General features: G+C 39.4%; 1 protein-coding gene and 1 long non-coding RNA gene across 3 annotated transcripts; one reads left to right on the top strand and one right to left on the bottom strand.

Annotated features, from left to right (window-relative positions):
• The first annotated feature begins 6,856 nt into the window (after positions 1-6,856).
• Positions 6,857-14,814, top strand: LOC103722601. Of its 2 annotated transcripts, XR_005509014.1 has the most exons (3): positions 6,857-7,147; positions 11,573-11,697; positions 11,814-14,814. It is a non-coding gene; the product is annotated as an uncharacterized LOC103722601 (long non-coding RNA). The 2 variants fall into 2 exon arrangements; XR_005509013.1 differs by having other exon boundaries at positions 11,573-14,814.
• A 234-nt stretch (positions 14,815-15,048) lies between these two features.
• Positions 15,049-16,914, bottom strand: LOC103722602 (protein DETOXIFICATION 56). The gene has a single exon (XM_008813208.4). It carries the CDS (start codon positions 16,749-16,751, stop codon positions 15,210-15,212), a length of 1,542 nt encoding a protein of 513 aa, XP_008811430.2. The 5' UTR covers positions 16,752-16,914; the 3' UTR covers positions 15,049-15,209.
• Positions 16,915-17,263: the final 349 nt, after the last annotated feature.

Raw genomic sequence — 17,263 nt, 5'->3', positions numbered from 1 at the left:
CACACACACACACACACTCACACATATATCTTTGAGTGCCCATCTATTTTAATTAAGTTGACCATTAAGCTCAATAGACAACTTTTCGTCTTTTAGGGCAAGCGCACACGAATTATGCTGGAAAGAATTTTTTTATGTAAGGCGTCTCTTGAGCCAAGCTCATTATTTGAGATTTTGAGCCCATCTTTTTTTCTCTTTCGAAAATTTTTCCTTACACTAACGTTGCTTGCTTGTGTATATATATATATATAGATGAGCTGAAAAAAAAGAGAGAGTATTAATAAAGTTCCAGCGTCCTTACAAAATTCCTACATATAAATATATATTAAAACGATGCAGATAAAAACATGCGTTACTTCTTTCGTCTTCTCTTGTAATTAACGTATGAGATTCTTTAGGCTGGTTTTTCCCAGTTTACCTCAAACAAGTAAGGGGATATAATACCTTGCTCTTGCCGCATGTGAGCGGTACAAACTTTATTGCACTGTGTCGACTAATTTGTAGTTCTCCATTGGAACTTAGCACCTTTAGTGTTGATGCCGTCAGAATCCGTGCTACTAAGGTGGTCATTGATAAAGAAAGCAAAGAGGTTTAGGAAACCAGGCTGTGATGATGGGGCATCGTGTCACATTCTTTCTTACGTAGCTCCACATGCCAGCCTTTTTTTTTCATTTCGGTAGATCATTCCAGGCTTCGCCATGGAAGTTGACAGATAGACCAAGCCAGCCACGATGGTTGGGCGTTTCTTCTTTTCAAACGTCAGCTTTTCTAAAAATCATACTCCCTGTGAACCAAACGTCCACTAAGTTTAGTCATCCAGATCTTTCTAACTGAAATATCAAAAATTAAGAGAAAGAGAGAATATATATATATACACACACACACACACATAATTTGAGCTTTGGTAGAAGTTAATTCACCATCTTCAAAAAGGTGAACATGGACAAACCACAAAAGTAGGATACATCGATCTATGTTGTATTTGTTGCAAAAAAAATAATTTACTTTCGTTCATACGAATTTACTATTGAATCATCCACTCTACGGATATTAAAAATTCCAAACTACATTATTCATTCATTTGCATAAGCCTCAAAGTAATCAGTGAATGGTACAATGTGAATTCGCGCGACAAAAAAGTGAATCTTTCTTTCGCATAAAAAAATACCCCCCACTCGTCATCTATTTGCATAAATATAAACTTTATGAGTTCGGCACTTGCATAAATATGAACTTTATGACATCCATTTAAAGTCAAAACAAGCTCAGCTCCTGCATAAAGGAGAAGATGAAGGACCGCAGAACAGTAGTCAGCGCAATGAAATGCCTTCGACGCACGTATGTAGCATCGGGCATCATGCAAGCGGGGACGCTCTGTGCTCGTATATCGTCTCTAGCTTTAACCCAACTCAGTGTTCCATAACCACTAGCCAATTCATACGATGCACCAGCTTTCTAGTCTGTGGCTGACAGCTTATTCTCCACCTAGTAACATCTTTCAGCGCCAGCTTTTTAATACTCACTCCACTCTTTTTATAATCTTTCTTTTGGATAAATCGGATCGGATAACTTAAAGCACACAAATATAAGTACATTCATAAAAACTAGCAAATAAACAGAAAGATATATTATTCTAAAATTCCGTAATATATATCTTATGTCTTTTCTTTTTCTCGCACAATTTGTTAAGGTTTATGTTCTGCTGACGAGCAAGCTTGCTTTGGTGCTATAAAAAAAGATTAGGACGTCAGTGGTCTGTTGCTATGACATGCATATGAATACGATGAGTCCGATGACAATCTCCGATGCTGAACTAGTGGGAATAATGGGAACGTTGACGGTTGCGAAGAAAATTTTCGGTTGTGGATGTCCACGTAGCACAATATTTATAGGCCAAAGTGGCCATAGTGAATGCCCAAATATTGCCTCAGAGATTGATCCTTTTGAAGGTACGTAGAGAAAATGAGAAGGCAGCGACACCAGGGAGGCAGAGTGGAGGAAGGGGTTGTGGGTCGTGGGCTGGCCAAAACCTTTCCTTAACTGGTGGCCAGAGACGCGCGCTCAGCTCCACTCAATGGCCTCTCCCCCACTGGCCCTCCTTGACGGAGACCTTTTGTGCCCATTACTCGGATCCCACCACAGGGTGGTGGCTTCTGGAGACGAGGAGGGTCTCCTCCACATCTATCAATGGTTTTGCCCCCAGTGCGACAGGAGACAATGATGAAGACCCCAGGCTCTTGCCGGGGTGCCCCCTCCACCCCTCCCCTCCCCATCCATTCCAAGGTCCCCAAAGGTGCTTCCTCTCATCTTTTAATCGAAAACAAGCAAAGAAAGAAAGGAAGCAATATAAGCCACGCACACACACACACACACACACACACACACACACACACACACACAGAGAGAGAGAGAGAGAGAGAGAGAGAGAGAGAGGGAACTTGTTCCACTTTACATGGACAGTACCCAATTAAAGAGATCGATGGTCCCAACAAGGAGGTATCCCAGTCATATCCGTGTTGCCTCCTCCTTTGGTTTGGATGGATGGACTGGAGTGCATGTGGGAGGCTATCATATTGCCCTGGGTGGAGGCCCGGAATTAGCCATTTCAACCATGGAGGTGCAGGGAGAGTTGAATGGTCTTCTCATCATGTTAGGTGGTGGATATGCGACTCAAAGACATTGGTGGAAGAAGAACTGGTTAATCAAGTCCATAAGAGACCTTACTTCCTCTGCCATGTTTAATTATGTCATGATGCAGCGAAGGATTTCATTGATACATCTGAAAGACTAGGTCATGGGCTGGAAATGAGTGTCAAAGCTCTGTAACTATGGAGCTGGTCTCCTATGGCAGGAAGCAATAGACATAAGCTGCACCCTTCCTCATTAACTCTATGGAGAAGTTTGGGGCTAGTGTTCTACAGCTAGACCCTGAGATATGTGAAAGGAATGGTACATCTTATAGTGGGCATTTCAGGCTGGAAATGGACAAAACCAGAGAGAGCACCACTGATCTAGGCGAGCTTCATGCGTTAGTTTGAGTTCAGAAAATCAGTTTTTAGGCCCTTGCCAAACTCCATAATCTGGGCGGAATTTGGTTCAAGCTGGGCATGGGTTGACTCAGACAAAGCCTAGAGACAACTCAAAGAATGAATTCTAATATTAACTATAATACACTACACTAAAAAGACTGAATTAAGCTTCAGAAAGTGTTTTTAGTTTTTATTTTTTGTTATTAAGAAAAGAGAGAGAGGGTGATTCTTCACCCGGCCACTGGCTATGGGTGGGATTTGAACTTAGGTCATTGCATGTCATAATCCAATGATTTTACTAAGGAAACTAGTTGGCACTTATGATCACCAAAAAGGTAATTATGAATTTAGCACTTATGATAGTAACATATAGTTTTACTTAATAATCAAGAGATGAGACGGCTAACACAAGGTTTAAGCATTACTCGAGTAAACCTTAATCCGGGATTAGTTGACTATGTTCTTGATTTGGATGGCTGATGCTTATGAGAGTCCTAATGCGTATTCCTTGTAGGCCCCATACTAATCTACATGATATCTGATCAAATATGTATAGCATGAACGAGCTGCAACGAAGTCTTCAACAATATATTCTGCCATTAGTCACTTCAACGAGTAACGCTTGCAGCTTTTATGTCATTGATCATTATTTAACATTGAATTAACTCCACAACTCATCAAATCTTGGTGAAGCTATTCAAGGCGCATCATGCTTTCTACGAACTAAGCCAGAAAGATTTCAAGCTGGATTTAAGCTTAAAAATAGAGTTCATTTATTTTTCGGGTGGGCTAGAGTATATTGTTGATCTGGCCCAAGACCGAGCCTGAACAAGGTCCCAAACTAAGCCCAAATTCAGGTCGAAACAAGTCTCAAATCCTTCATCATTCTTTCTTAAATCTTTACGCTTATAACTGTTGAATATTGGTACTTTCAAGCTTATATAGAATCTTTTGAAGGTACAATAGTTAGATGCGATTCAAGATATCTTACAATGATCAGAATTCTGAATTATCAATGAGAACGTTGTTTTCCTGATTCAATGGACCATAGTCCACTCAAAAAATTTGGGACGACTCAATCAGGTTCGAGTTGGTCCCAGGTCTGGGCTCAGGGCAGGCTCAGGCTTGGGGTTTCTAAAAATTTTCGATCCTAAGCCTGGCTTGAAGCCCCTCCCAAAATATTCAGGCCATGCTCAGGTAGAGGTATTGCCTAGCCTATCTCGGTCTATTTCCATCCCTAATGCCTTGCTATCATATTGCACTAGTAATTCAACACCTTTTGGTTTTCTTCAATTTCACAAGTAATATAATTAAGTTTTCTAACCCTTTTAGAATTAGATAGCAAGAGAGGAGATCAAAGGAAAAGGAAGATAATAAGAGATGAGAGGAAAGGATTGGAAGGGCTACTGGAATATTTCTGTAGAGGTTTTCTCCCATTTTGGAATCTAATCACTCTATAGTATTTGGGGAAGAGACTGAGCACACTCCAATTCACTATGTTAGATATTTATTTTTTTCTCTTTTTTGTGTTAAGATTTAACTTCAATTTAGATATTTAATTTTCTTAATCTTTACTCCCTTCAACTCATGTTATCAATTGGGTGGCTATGGGAACTTTTCAATCCAGATAGAGGCATGGTGAGGGGTTCAAGTCAAAGATCTAACCCAAACACTAAAAATATAACATTGAGTTTGATTTGGGTCTAGAAAAGAGAAAACTTAAAATATCCAGCCACATTGGATGGGATCACAATCTTATAATACCTAGACATAATTTTTTTTTTTCTTTTTGAAGATGGTATTCTCGAATCCAAGACCTCTCACTTCAAAAGTAGGAGCTGTTAGTCTAGACATAGAAATATTTGATTCTATCTATTTTAGCATTTTGTCAAGTTTAAATAAAATACTAAGATTACAATAATATAGAAATATTACAATCAATCTTTGCTACCTTTCTTCAACCAAGTAGATTCACGGTTTCATATTTGTATTAATCATTTATTTGTTTTATATTTTAATTAGATTTTTTTTGGATTTAGTATTTATTCTATCATGTTCTATATTTTTTAATATAATATAATACTAAAAATATCTACATATACTCAATATTGCTTCTTTTTCAATGTACCATTTTCATGCTGCATGTACAACATGAAATTATCTCATGATGCATAATTATATTTGATTTTTCGAATATATTTTTGCAATAAAATGTTACTTTATAAAATATGTTCTTAGAGAACTGTTTTTGAAAATTATAGAAGTAATACAATTTTCATCTTATACATTCAAGTGGTTTGCATGGACATTTACTAGTTCAAATAACAGGTGCTTGTTATTTCAAGGTCTAAAACATAATGCACACAAGACAAGGAGGCAACTCTAAGAACAGGGACATTTAGCATCCGGCTTAAACATACCTCAAAATAAAAATATCTACAGAAGTACTTAAATACGAAGATATCCTTTGCATTTCACCACCACTTCACGTAATTTGCATTCTGGGACAAAGATATCGACTGAATTAGTGATTTTCAGAAGATCCACCAATTGCTAAAGATGCTCTAGTAGAAATATTTCAAACAAGTTTTATTAGGAACCAAAAGAAACTAAAGTCACCACTAATGCCTTAAGTTGTTGAACAAAATAAAAAAATAATGGAAATAAATCCTTGAGAGAAGCATTTCTCTATAACAACATGATTATGTACGTCATAGGAAGATTGATTAGCACCCATACCATCACAAACAAGAACTAATGAAATGATTCATAAAGGAAGAAGAATAAAATAGTAGAAAAGACTTTAGACGGAGGGGAACATAAATCATAGTGAGAAAAATAGAAATATTGCAAGAGAATTTATTCTACACAGTCCCTCACTAAGTCAAACACGGACTAGAGATCCTTAACCCTGTTCTATCTAGGGGATTGCTCTGGTACTCTGTGTTATGCTATAAAAAGTTGAGAGACATCTTGATCGTCCACTAGGTTAGGGTATTTAGCGTATTTTACTGTTAACTGGATATAACAGATTACAAGCCCTCCTATTTTCTTATTATTTTTTGAAAATGAATAATATTTTATTTGTTTTGATTGGAATTAGTTGAACCAAGTTGTATAGAATGCTCACTCTAGGGCTGAAAACAGACCATGAATCGGACATTGATATGTCCATATTTGTATCCATAATGCTCAACGAATATAGGTACAGCTCTTAAACGTACATCAAAATTAATATTCATATTTGTTTTTAAATATATTTAATCTTCAAAACTTTAGTTGCTTGAAGACGACAAATAGGAAAGAGGGATCGGACGAATGAACAAGAGGTTTGAGCCTTCCAGACGTGCGAGGTAATTCGAAGAATTTTATTCATATTAGGTATTTCATTTTCGGATTACTGTCTTAAGTGATGATCATTCAATATCTTGGTTTCTTTTAATTTAGATTTGACTAATCATTTAATTGGTTCTCTGATTTAACTTAAACTTCTTTTTTCTACTTACCTCTATTAAACGGATATCCGGATCCGAACTTGAATCCGAAAAAAATCAGTATATTCGCATCCGTATCTATATCCAAGAGATTTTTGAACTGGCCATCCGGATCCGATTGGACAAAAAAAAATCAGTATTCGAATCCGACCCAAATCAGATATGAAAATGGATACTTTTGGATATAATCCGGTTTGCTTTCAGCCTCAGGTTGCTTAACTCTTTTCTTCCCGGCCTCCCTATTTTTAATTATTTTTTGGAAAAGAAAAAATATATTTTATTATTTTTTGTTAAGAATTGGCTGAACCAAGTAGAAAACTGGCTCAGCCCTTTTCTTCCTCAATTGTCTTCCTCGCTTTTCTTCCTCCACCACGGCATTCATCTCACTCTGTCGTTCCTCCTCTCATCGACTAGCATCAATGCTGTGGTCCCCTGGATCGCACCGTCTTCATCTCCTCTTCCCTCCGGATCTCCAGCACCATCACCTCACCACCAGTGGCGAGGCCTTGAGAAAACCAGGATCTACACGGCTTCTTCACCGGTGGGGACGAGGAGGCAAGGTCGTCGTTCGTCCCAGCATCCCAAGCTCCGTCATCTGCTGGCCCCACATGCCCAAATCGTGAGGTGACCAGAAAGTGTTGGGCGAATTGTTTCTTAGGCAGAATAGAAATATCGTTGGGATTTCATGGGATTATGATTGCATAGTGGAAAACTATTATTAAATCTCAATCCTTACATGCAAATGTTCTCTTACAATTCTTAGAATTGCTAGGTCCCTTGAGAGTTAGGATCCACTTGGGTCAGGCATAGCGTAGTCCCTTAGTCATCTGGCTCACCAATAACCATAGGGTGGAGTCAGTGTTTTGGAAATTTGGTGTTGCTTAATCGAAATGTTTGTAACAGCAAGTTTGTATAGGTGAGCATAAGATGTTTGCTGAAATGTTTCTTCCAAATTTTGTCTTGTTTGGTTGAAATGTTTGTAGGAGCTAGCTTATCTAAATATAGTATAAGGTGTCTGTCAAAATGAGTGTTAGTGTTAAGTCATGTTTGTGGTGTTTGTTAGGCTTGGAGAAACTCTATAACAAGGTACTTGAAAAGGTAATTTAAGTAGGAAAGGTATGATTAAATGATATGAAATGGTGTTATTTTACAATGTGTTGAAATCATTGAGGATATGCATTTCCAATTGCTGTAGGCTTGCACCAAGGATCAACACTAAGGCATATCTTTTGAAACCAGTTGTAGAACTCATTGCCAATACATAGAAAGGTGGACAGTGATATATGTTATTTACACATGATATATTGTGAATTAATGAGGAGAAATAAGAAAAAAAATGCTAAATTAAATTTATGAAAGAAAGCTCTTGAAGATAATGGCTTAAAAATCAGCAGAACAAAAATCCAGTATATGAAATGCAATTTGAGAGAAAATAAGAAGCAAAGATGTGGTCCTAGTCAAGATTGATGGCGCAGAGAGGTGCTTTTGGTATTATATGATTGAAACATACATTGGTGACTTCAAGGAAAGTTTTATAAGACAATTATAAGGCTTGCAATATTTAATTGCTTAGAATGTTGGCCAATAAAGAGGGTTAAGAAAACAATTTGCAAATGATGGATTTAAAAACGATTATATTAGAAGAGTTGTCGGAGATGTACAAATTTAGGGCAAAGTGATGGCTAATCAACTAAAATAGTATTGGTATGTACAACCAAGAACTATGGCTCCTTTAATAATAACGAGTAAGTTGTTGAAGGATGTAGGGAAAGGGAGGAGAAGGCCTAAGGTAGCATGGAAGGGATTGGAAGAAAAGGTTAGAAAAATGCTTAAAATAAGATCAGAGGTAGCTTTAAATAGGAAAATTAGGTAGATAAGTATTGATGATTATGGTTATGGATCTTCTTTTGTTGTTTCCTCTGATTAATAGACTTAAAAGTCAGGATCTCATTGACGATTTTCTAGTTCGATTGCGTAAGCCTCCAATTTGATGTGATTGCTTTAGAGTATGGAGGACAAAGTCAACTAATGCTTTGGAGGCAACTATAGTTTGCAGGCGGTCAAGGGATTGCATAGTGCATGTTGTATGAGGGCACATATGTGAGTAGGTACGTTGTTCTACTTTTTAAACACATAATGAAAATAAGTTACAAGACGATACAATAAAATAATGATACTAAAAAATAATAATACAACTAAGAGCTAGTACTTGATAGAAAAACTGGACATTTTTCACAAAATAATGTCATTAACAATAGTCAGCAGCATGCAGAATACTTGAGTCTGGCCTATTTAAAACCTACATCCATCTTGACCATCTACTTGCATCAGGCTGCATAAAAGTGGGCTGCGTATATGACAGGATAATGCTAAATGGGCTGCCTATTCAGTAGCATCCACATAGGCAGCCACATACCTCACTTTAGAATACACTAACTTCTGAATTGGTTTTGACTGTTTCTAGGTTGGTATGTTATACTAACTTGCCAAATCTTATTGATATCTTACATTTCATTTTTCGAAATGTAGCTACTTTTTAAAGCTTTCTCTTTAATTTATTAGTTTTTTGAACTTGATATTTTGGCCAACTTGACCTCTAGTCGTTGGACTTTTGTCTACCATTTGCAATATTTCTACAACATTGTTAATTGATAATTCATTTGTTGGGTGGACATTTGGTGATAGGATCATGTATTGTGAATGTTCTTTTATTATCTACCACATGAATCCTTTGACCATTTTTTGAAAGTTCTTGATGCACTATCATTTGCTTTTCCTGTATGTGGACTCCCCATGAGTACATTAAGTCTGGATTGAGAATTTTCAATGTTATTTTAATAATTGATAGACTTTTTAGTTATGTCTTCTCGTTATGGAATGTTGTGCTATGCCCCATCATTATATGGATTCCATATGAGTTGAGAGTCTGCTAAAACGATTGCATCTCCTGTCTACCAATATATCTTTGACAGAGCGATTTCCGATGCTCTTAAATGAACTAAGACCTTGCACCATGTAGAAGCTCCATGGTGCTTCTAAAAGATATCTTGGCCCTTAGTGTTGGGGTGAAATAGGAAGTATGAGTCCAATCAGGAGAAGGCCTAGCTATACAAGTGGAAACCAAATCAACTTAAAAGCTTAAGCCGTTTTAGGCCCAATCATCTATGTCAATCCATCTACCTCCCACTGATTGTTCATGGGGCTAAACTTCACATAGATCCTCAACATTCTCCCTCTTTACATGTAAGCCTATTCATCTCCTCTTTGAGTCCAATCCACTACTCTTAGATCAAGCTCCACATGTAAACACTCGTCCAAGTGTATCACGTGTTAATGCTCAAGCTTAAGAGCCCACTCTCTAAGAGCCACATTTTATCAGTATGTTACTGCTCAAGTCTAAGAGTCATCCATTTGTCAAAAATCACATTTCATTGAACCCTTACGAGGGTCTGCTCTTCCAAGATTTATGCCCAAGCCCGTGCTCAAACTCAGCATCTTGCTCCATTGAGTCTACTTACCGCATCAAGCTTGTGCTTAAAACCAGCACCTTGCTCCACCAAGGCCACTTTATCGACTTGGCACACTGTGCCACCATGACTCTGCTCTACTGGCTAACATATCACTGTTATTTCTAAGAGCTACCAATTTCTGCACTTTTACAACTTCAAGAGTTGTTTAGGATTGTCAGCCATCGGCTTAAGTCTCAAAGCTAAAGTTTGCTGGAGGTCACGAATTCGAATTCCCTCCATGCTAATTTTTATTTAATTAAGCAGATTATTATCTTGACTCGTTTCTGTTTTTTGGTCGTACCACGTGCATGGTTCGGGCCACATGTGAGGGGTGTGTTAAGCCTGATACACATTGTTTGCCCAAGTTCCTATTAGCTCAAGCTTTTGGAGTCGGTTAGTAGGAGTTAATCTTATTGAAATAGCTGAAGTGTTATTATCTTAGGTAAAGCCACATGCTACAATTAGCCTCCAAGGTTACCATGGTTTAAAATGTTGGCTGGTACAATACTTATCCTTTTATGTGTATCTATTATATCGACCCCTTGATGATGCAAGGGGCATCAACTTGGGCACATAGCACTCAAGCCTGACCCAGCTCGCTTGAACAAACCCCACATTGAGTGGTTTAGAGTGGAATAGAATTCATTTGCCTTGAACTGAGCTTGATTGGTTCTAAACCGAGCGGTAACATGGCTTAGGATGACTAAAACAACCTCCTTTCAAATTGTTCTCCACAATTTGTGGCTGGAAATAAAGTGAGGGAGAAGGGAGGACTGCTTAGGGAGATTACCTATAGGATTGAAGCTTAATTTTTGAATTTTTGGTAAATCTTCTCCCTTCTTTTTGCTTTATTATACAAAAATTCAACAGGAATTCTATTTTTATTTAAAAAAATGATGGGGATTTTCAAATGAAGACCAAATGTTGTTTGATTGTTGGATTCATTCATCAGAGCATAAATCTGGGATCAAGTCAATATTTTTTGAGGTTTTGGGGCAAACCCTGAAACCTATGTCCAAACATTGTGTAAATCTGAAAGTAACCCAAAAAAGGCCATACTAAGGGCATAGTGGCTGTATCTTTGCATATCCATCTAATACCCTTTGTTAGCACAATTCTTGATATTGCATCCTATACTGAACCCCGGCCAGTGCGCCCTGTAGCTCGATATTTTGAACCTTGGATCACACTAGCATCAAAATCTTTTGGTAAAAAAACTGCATAAAGAAAGATTCTTGCAGTGCTCCCAAAGCACATTTTTGTGGGTCCTAGAAGCCTTATACTATTTTTTGGAGGTGAAATAACTTGCTCATATTGTTAATTGACAAGGATATTATGTAGATTGATTACTTAAGTTGCGGAATAAATTCTCAACTTATGCATGAGGTATTCCTGAAATTTTACATAGTATGCTGGATTCTACGTGCAAGCTGACAATGACCTTGTGCTGCATCTTGACGTTACTCACATGCAACTTTGCAAAAGAAAGTCTCATGCCGTTACCTTTTAATAAAGTTGGCAGGGACATTTTGTTTTTTAGGACAAAATGATGATTCTAATCCTCGGCATCTGGTGCGACTTCCTAGTGCGCACGATTGCCGATCTATTTTGTGCTGTTAGCAGTCATCCACAAGAACAAGTGCACAAGGGTCTGTACAAAAATAGGTCAGTGGATATAGATTGTTGAAATGCAAATTGAGGGTGTATTATTGACCTATCCTTTATGTTATTGTGTTGCTATGATCTCTCTGATAACCCTAGCCACAAAAGCTTTACTGCAGTTATTGGACGCCAGCATTGTTGACGAGTTAGATTTTCATCCAAGGAGAACTTTTCTGCTGGATCAACTTTGATATAGAAGGAACTAATGTAATTGACAGATGATCAGATAATAAATAAAGGTTTATTAGACCAGATGTAAGGATTCAAGTGTCTTTTCAGATTTTGTAATCTATGTTGTCATCGACTCTTCATGTTCACTAATAAGAATGCCATTTGGGTTGTTGCTGAATGCTGACCCAGCACCCCAATGTTAAACCTCAATGAACTGGGGGAAATCTTGTTTAGTTTTTGCCTTTCCTTTTCTTCAAGTTGGCTGCATCTGATAATCACACATTGGTATGCAGCTGTCCTGCATTTGTTCTGACAGCAGTGAGCCATAGGACTTAATCTGCCATATGCTCAGCATACCATATAAGAATTATGCAGAGCTTGAGATGCTAACATTTGACTGAACCTAAGAATACAATGCGAAGGCATTTTATGCCTAGAAAGGGCCAAGATATTTTCACCTATGCATTTACACACTTTTAGTTAATATATTATGTCCTGACACAGTGGTTGAAGCCAGCCACAAGGCTATGATACTAATGTAGAATGGGTTTTACAAATATGACACTCCATCTTGATAATTGCATTCTCCTTAGGTCTATCTCTCACAAGATATGTCTATTATGATGGGCTAACTTGAGCAGTGTACCTGTGGATTAGGGAAAGCTGAAGACAAGAATAAAGAAAAAAGTCATCAGATCTTAATATGAGAACTTCCCGTCCCAGCTTTTATCAAAAATGTCTGCCACTCTGTCATGTCAGAGTTACTTGTGCATGCAATCCTTGATACCTTCTTGTTCTTGATGAAGTCTCAACAGTCCGATGAACCACATCTCTTTTATGCATCAGAGCAGTTTCTTCTCATTCATGTGAATCATAACCTTTGATAAAACTTTCTCCTCTCTCATGGGTAATCTTATCTATTCACTAGAGGTCTGCCTGGTTATTGATAACCATGATCTTGTTTAGGGATTACGTAACAACTTGTATCAACCAATAACATTTTCCTTTATTAGCATGATCCTATATCGGCCTATCTTATTTTTCTTATATAGAGTCTCCACACTAGTATATATAACTTCTGAGATGTACCGAATATGATGTAACAGAGAAATAAAATTCTTTTTCTCTCCCTTTTTTTCTTTTGTTTTCCTCTTCTTTTGCAAATATTTTAACATCACCGTTGATTCATGCATGCATTGCATGCACATCATGTGTCTCTTCCTTGCTAATTATTGTCTAGCCTAGTCTTTGTGATAATAATTTAGCATCCAATTACCATTTCGCTTTGTTCACAGTAACTACACCAAGGAGGGAACACTTTAGTTATATTTATCTAGACTTGGGCTTTAATGGGAATGAACTGCAACGAATGGGTGCTGTGCATGACAGTGGTTGAGATGCTAACCTTTGACTGAACCTAAGAATACAATGCGAAGGCATTTTATGCCTAGAAAGGGCCAAAATATTTTTGCCTATGCATTTACACTCTTTTATTTAATATCTTATGTCCTGACATAGTGGTTGAAGCCAGCCACAAGGCTATGATGCTAATGTAGAATGGGTTTTACAAATATGACAATCCATCTTGATAATTGCATTCTCCTTGGGTCTATCTCTTACAAGATATGTCTAATATGATGGGCTAACTTGAGCAGTGTACCTGTGGACTAGGGAAAGCTGAAGACAAGAATAAAGAAAAAAGTCACCAGATCTTAACCTGAGAACTTTCTGTCCCAGTTTTATCAAAAATGTCTGCCACTCTTCATGTCAGAGTCACATGTGCATGCAATCCTTGATACCTTCTTGTTCTTGATGAAGTCTCAACAGTCCAATGAACCACATCTCTTTTATGCACCAGAGCAGTTTCTTCTCATTCGTGTGAATCATAACCTTTGACAAAACTCTCCCCTCTCTCATGGGTAATCTTATCCATTCACTAGAGGTCTGCCTGGTTATTGATAACCACGATCTTGTTAGAGTGATTTTAGGAATCACGTAACAACTTGTATCAGCCAGTAACATTTTTTTTTGTTAGCATGATCCTATATCAGAATATATTATTTTTCTTATATAGAGTCTGTACGCTAGTATATATAATTCCTAAGATGTACCGAATATGATATAATAGAGAAATAAAATTATTTTTCTCTTTTTTTCTTTTGTTTTCCTCTTCTTTTGCAAATATTTTAACATCACCATGGATTCATACATGCATTGCATGCACATCATAGGTCTCTTCCTTGCTAATTATTGTCTAGCCTAGTCTTTGTGATAATAATTTAGCATCCAATTACCATTTCGCTTTGTTCACAGTGACTACACTAAGGAGGGAATACTTTAGTTATATTTATCTAGACTTGGGCTTTAATGTGAATGAACTGCAACGGATGGGTGCTGTGCATGACAGGCAAATCCTTTTGCAGGCTGTGATGGAGATATATAACATGTACAGAGCTCAATTGCATGCCATGGCGTCTCATGCAGGACCCCCCATTGCTACGCCTTGAGAACGAGTCCTATCAGATATGCCTTGCTCTGCTACAAACTATTGTACTGAACAGAGCTCTTAATGGGGATGTAGAAGTGGAGGCATACTTTGTTGACCTGTGCAGAGAGGTCCTGCAGGTTTATCTTCACACTGCGAAATCTGGGAAGCTTGTTGAAGTTTCAACTGGTTGCTAACCAAGAGCTCGTTGGCTTATCCCTGTTGGTTCTGCAAAACGGAGAGAACTTGCAGCTCGGGCACCCCTTGTTGTGGCAACTTTTGAAGCTATATGTGGATTAGGGGATTCCTCTTTTAAGAAGAACCTGGCTCAATTCTTTCCCTTTCTTGCATCTCTAATCAGTGTAGGTCCAGTGTTGCTTCGGTCCTGTTAAACCTGGCAGAATCTCATCATACAGTACTTTGAGATGTATGATATATTTTCATTTATATGAGTCAGTTTTCCTTTATTGCTGAAATTTTTTCATTGTTTCATCTTGTGGGATGAATTAGTTATACCGTATGAAGAGCCATTGTCACATGGCTCTCAATTTGGACTTTGGAGCTAAAATTAGCTGGGAAAGTTGTTTGATGTTGCATTCTAGTGTTCCATTCTCTACATACGACCCCATCTGTTGATTTCTAATTGCTTCCCTTGTGTTTTCTATCAAGCCGAAGTCTATTTACAGGATAGGATCATAGGATGGAAAGAGTTATTAAATAGCCTTGTTCCTACTCATCCACAGGCACCATCCCCATGGTTTGAAGGGGCCCTATTATCTTCCAACAGAAGAAGAAAACAAGAAAATCATAATTCTAGCAACAAGATCTGACACTGACTCATTCTCTGTTTGTTAGTGAATCAGACACTGTTACTTTCGACCATTTCCATACCACAATTTCCTTCTCCAACCTCTGAATTCATGCCGGCCAACTTTTGTGCCTTCTCTGCTTCCCCATCCCAATCCAGAGAGGCCACAAACACCACTAGCAGAATGGCACTGGCTGCAGAACCCACCAGAAATCCCAGCAACAACCCACCGAGTCCAAGCCTTACCTTGAAAGCCAATACCACAGCCAGAGGCAAGGCCATGAGATAGAAACCTCCGAGGCTAGCGTACGTTCCCAGCCATGGCCTGGCCGTCCCCCGCACTATGCCGCCACAAACAGCCAAGGGGAAGTTAACCACCTCTATCAAAGCCATCACCAGCATCATCCTGCTCACCCCTTCCACGACCCCCTCGTCATGGCTAAACAAGTATCCCCAACGCCCTCTTGCACCCACCATGGCTGATGCGCCCAGAAATCCGGTCAGGACGGCGAGGCCTAACGAGACGTAGGCGGACTCACGAGCTTCCCGTGCTTTACCTGCACCGAGCTCATTCGACACGCGCGTGGATGCGCATGTTGCCAGGGAGAGCATCACCGAGTACAGCAGGTAGTCGAAGTTGAGCACGACGGCGATCACCGCCACCATCTGCTTGGCGTTCCGAAGCCTCCCCGTGAGCAGGACCAAGATCTCGTAGCACCACCATTCCAGACATGTCATCAGGCAGCACGGCGCGGAGAGCCTGAGCAACCGGATCCAGTCCTGCATCCTTTGTTCCCACCACCCTCCTCCTCCTGCATCCGGCCACAGCTTGGTGCTGTCGCCCTTCTTCCTCCTTTCCGTCGCCAACACATAGGACACTAGCATGATCGCCACAGTTAGGTCTGTCAGCCAAATCGTCATCGACACACCCTCAAGCCCCTTTCGCTTTGAGAGCAAGACATTAAGGGGAAAATGGAAAGCTAGTGCCATAGCTGAGCTCAATAGTATTGGCAGTGTCACTCCTTGTGAGCTCAGATAGGCCTTGAGAGGACAGAGGAAGGAGGTGACCACCAAGTCGGGGAGAAGATAAGTTATGTACTTCTTTGCAAGAGCAGCAATATCCTTTTGTTGCCCAAAGCGCACAAGAATTCTGTCCACGTTGAGCCATAGGAGGGAGATTGGGAGAGAGGCTACCAGTAGTAAGGTGGTGGCCATGACGAGCGTCTTACGAAGAAGCTTTGAGTTTCTGGCCCCATGGGCTTGACCGCATAGGGGCTCCATGGCACAACAGAGGCCTGTCAACACCGAGAAGCCTGTGACATTGGCGAAGGTGAAGCCTAGCGAACCTCCTGCCAATTCGAGCTCCCCCAGCCGGCCGAGGAAGGCGGTGGTGATGGCGGTCTTTGCAAACCATGTCAGGTTCATCGCAGCCAGGGGAAGGGCAATCCCTCGCTGCGCTCGGAGTTCCGAGAGGATTGTTTGCTTGATGCCAGCGAACCATTTTGGAATATGGGTTGGAGAGGAGGGTGGATGTGGAGGAAGTGCTCCTCCTCTTCGGCTTTCTTCCCCCATTCTAGAGGCTGGAGTTTCCATTGCAAAATGATGACCAAGGCCTGGATGGGTTTCCCTTTGTTTGTTCTCTTATAAGAAGATGATACGTGGAGACTTGGATAACATCTTCTATGTGCATGGGAATCGTGAATTTGGATGGAGAAAGCCGGTAAAGCTCTATTTTTTGTTGACGGCTCATGCAAGAGAACGAAGGCCCAATAGTGGATCCTACTTTTGGGAAACGGTAAGGGAAAAGAATTTGTGCTCCCATTTAAAAAACAATATATAGGAGACTCTCCTACTCTATAAGCCAATAATACGTCAACAAGTAGTTTTTTTTTCGCCTTCGTTCCATCATAAAGCTGTGAATCTAGCTACCTTTCGAAGAAATAAGTATTCTAAATGGTTTCATGGGAAACGCTTTGTTGGTTTGTTTTATTTTGTTGAGGGGTGGGTGATGGGAGTGCAGTGATGAAGTGGGGTTAAGGTGGTCGAGAAATGCTCTTGTCATGCCTGTCCACTACTAAACCAAATAAGAGGTTGGCTTGGCTCCA

This window comes from Phoenix dactylifera, unplaced genomic scaffold (genome assembly GCF_009389715.1).
Source record: "Phoenix dactylifera cultivar Barhee BC4 unplaced genomic scaffold, palm_55x_up_171113_PBpolish2nd_filt_p 000742F, whole genome shotgun sequence".
NCBI classification, from domain to species: domain Eukaryota; kingdom Viridiplantae; phylum Streptophyta; class Magnoliopsida; order Arecales; family Arecaceae; genus Phoenix; species Phoenix dactylifera.
Note: the sequence above shows the minus strand (reverse complement) of the source record. Positions and strands in the feature narration are given on the sequence as shown.

Excerpts from the sequence above, each read along its gene's own strand:
- LOC103722602 (XM_008813208.4), bottom strand. The coding sequence starts at position 16,751 with ATGGAAACTCCAGCCTCTAGAATGGGGGAAGAAAGCCGAAGAGGAGGA.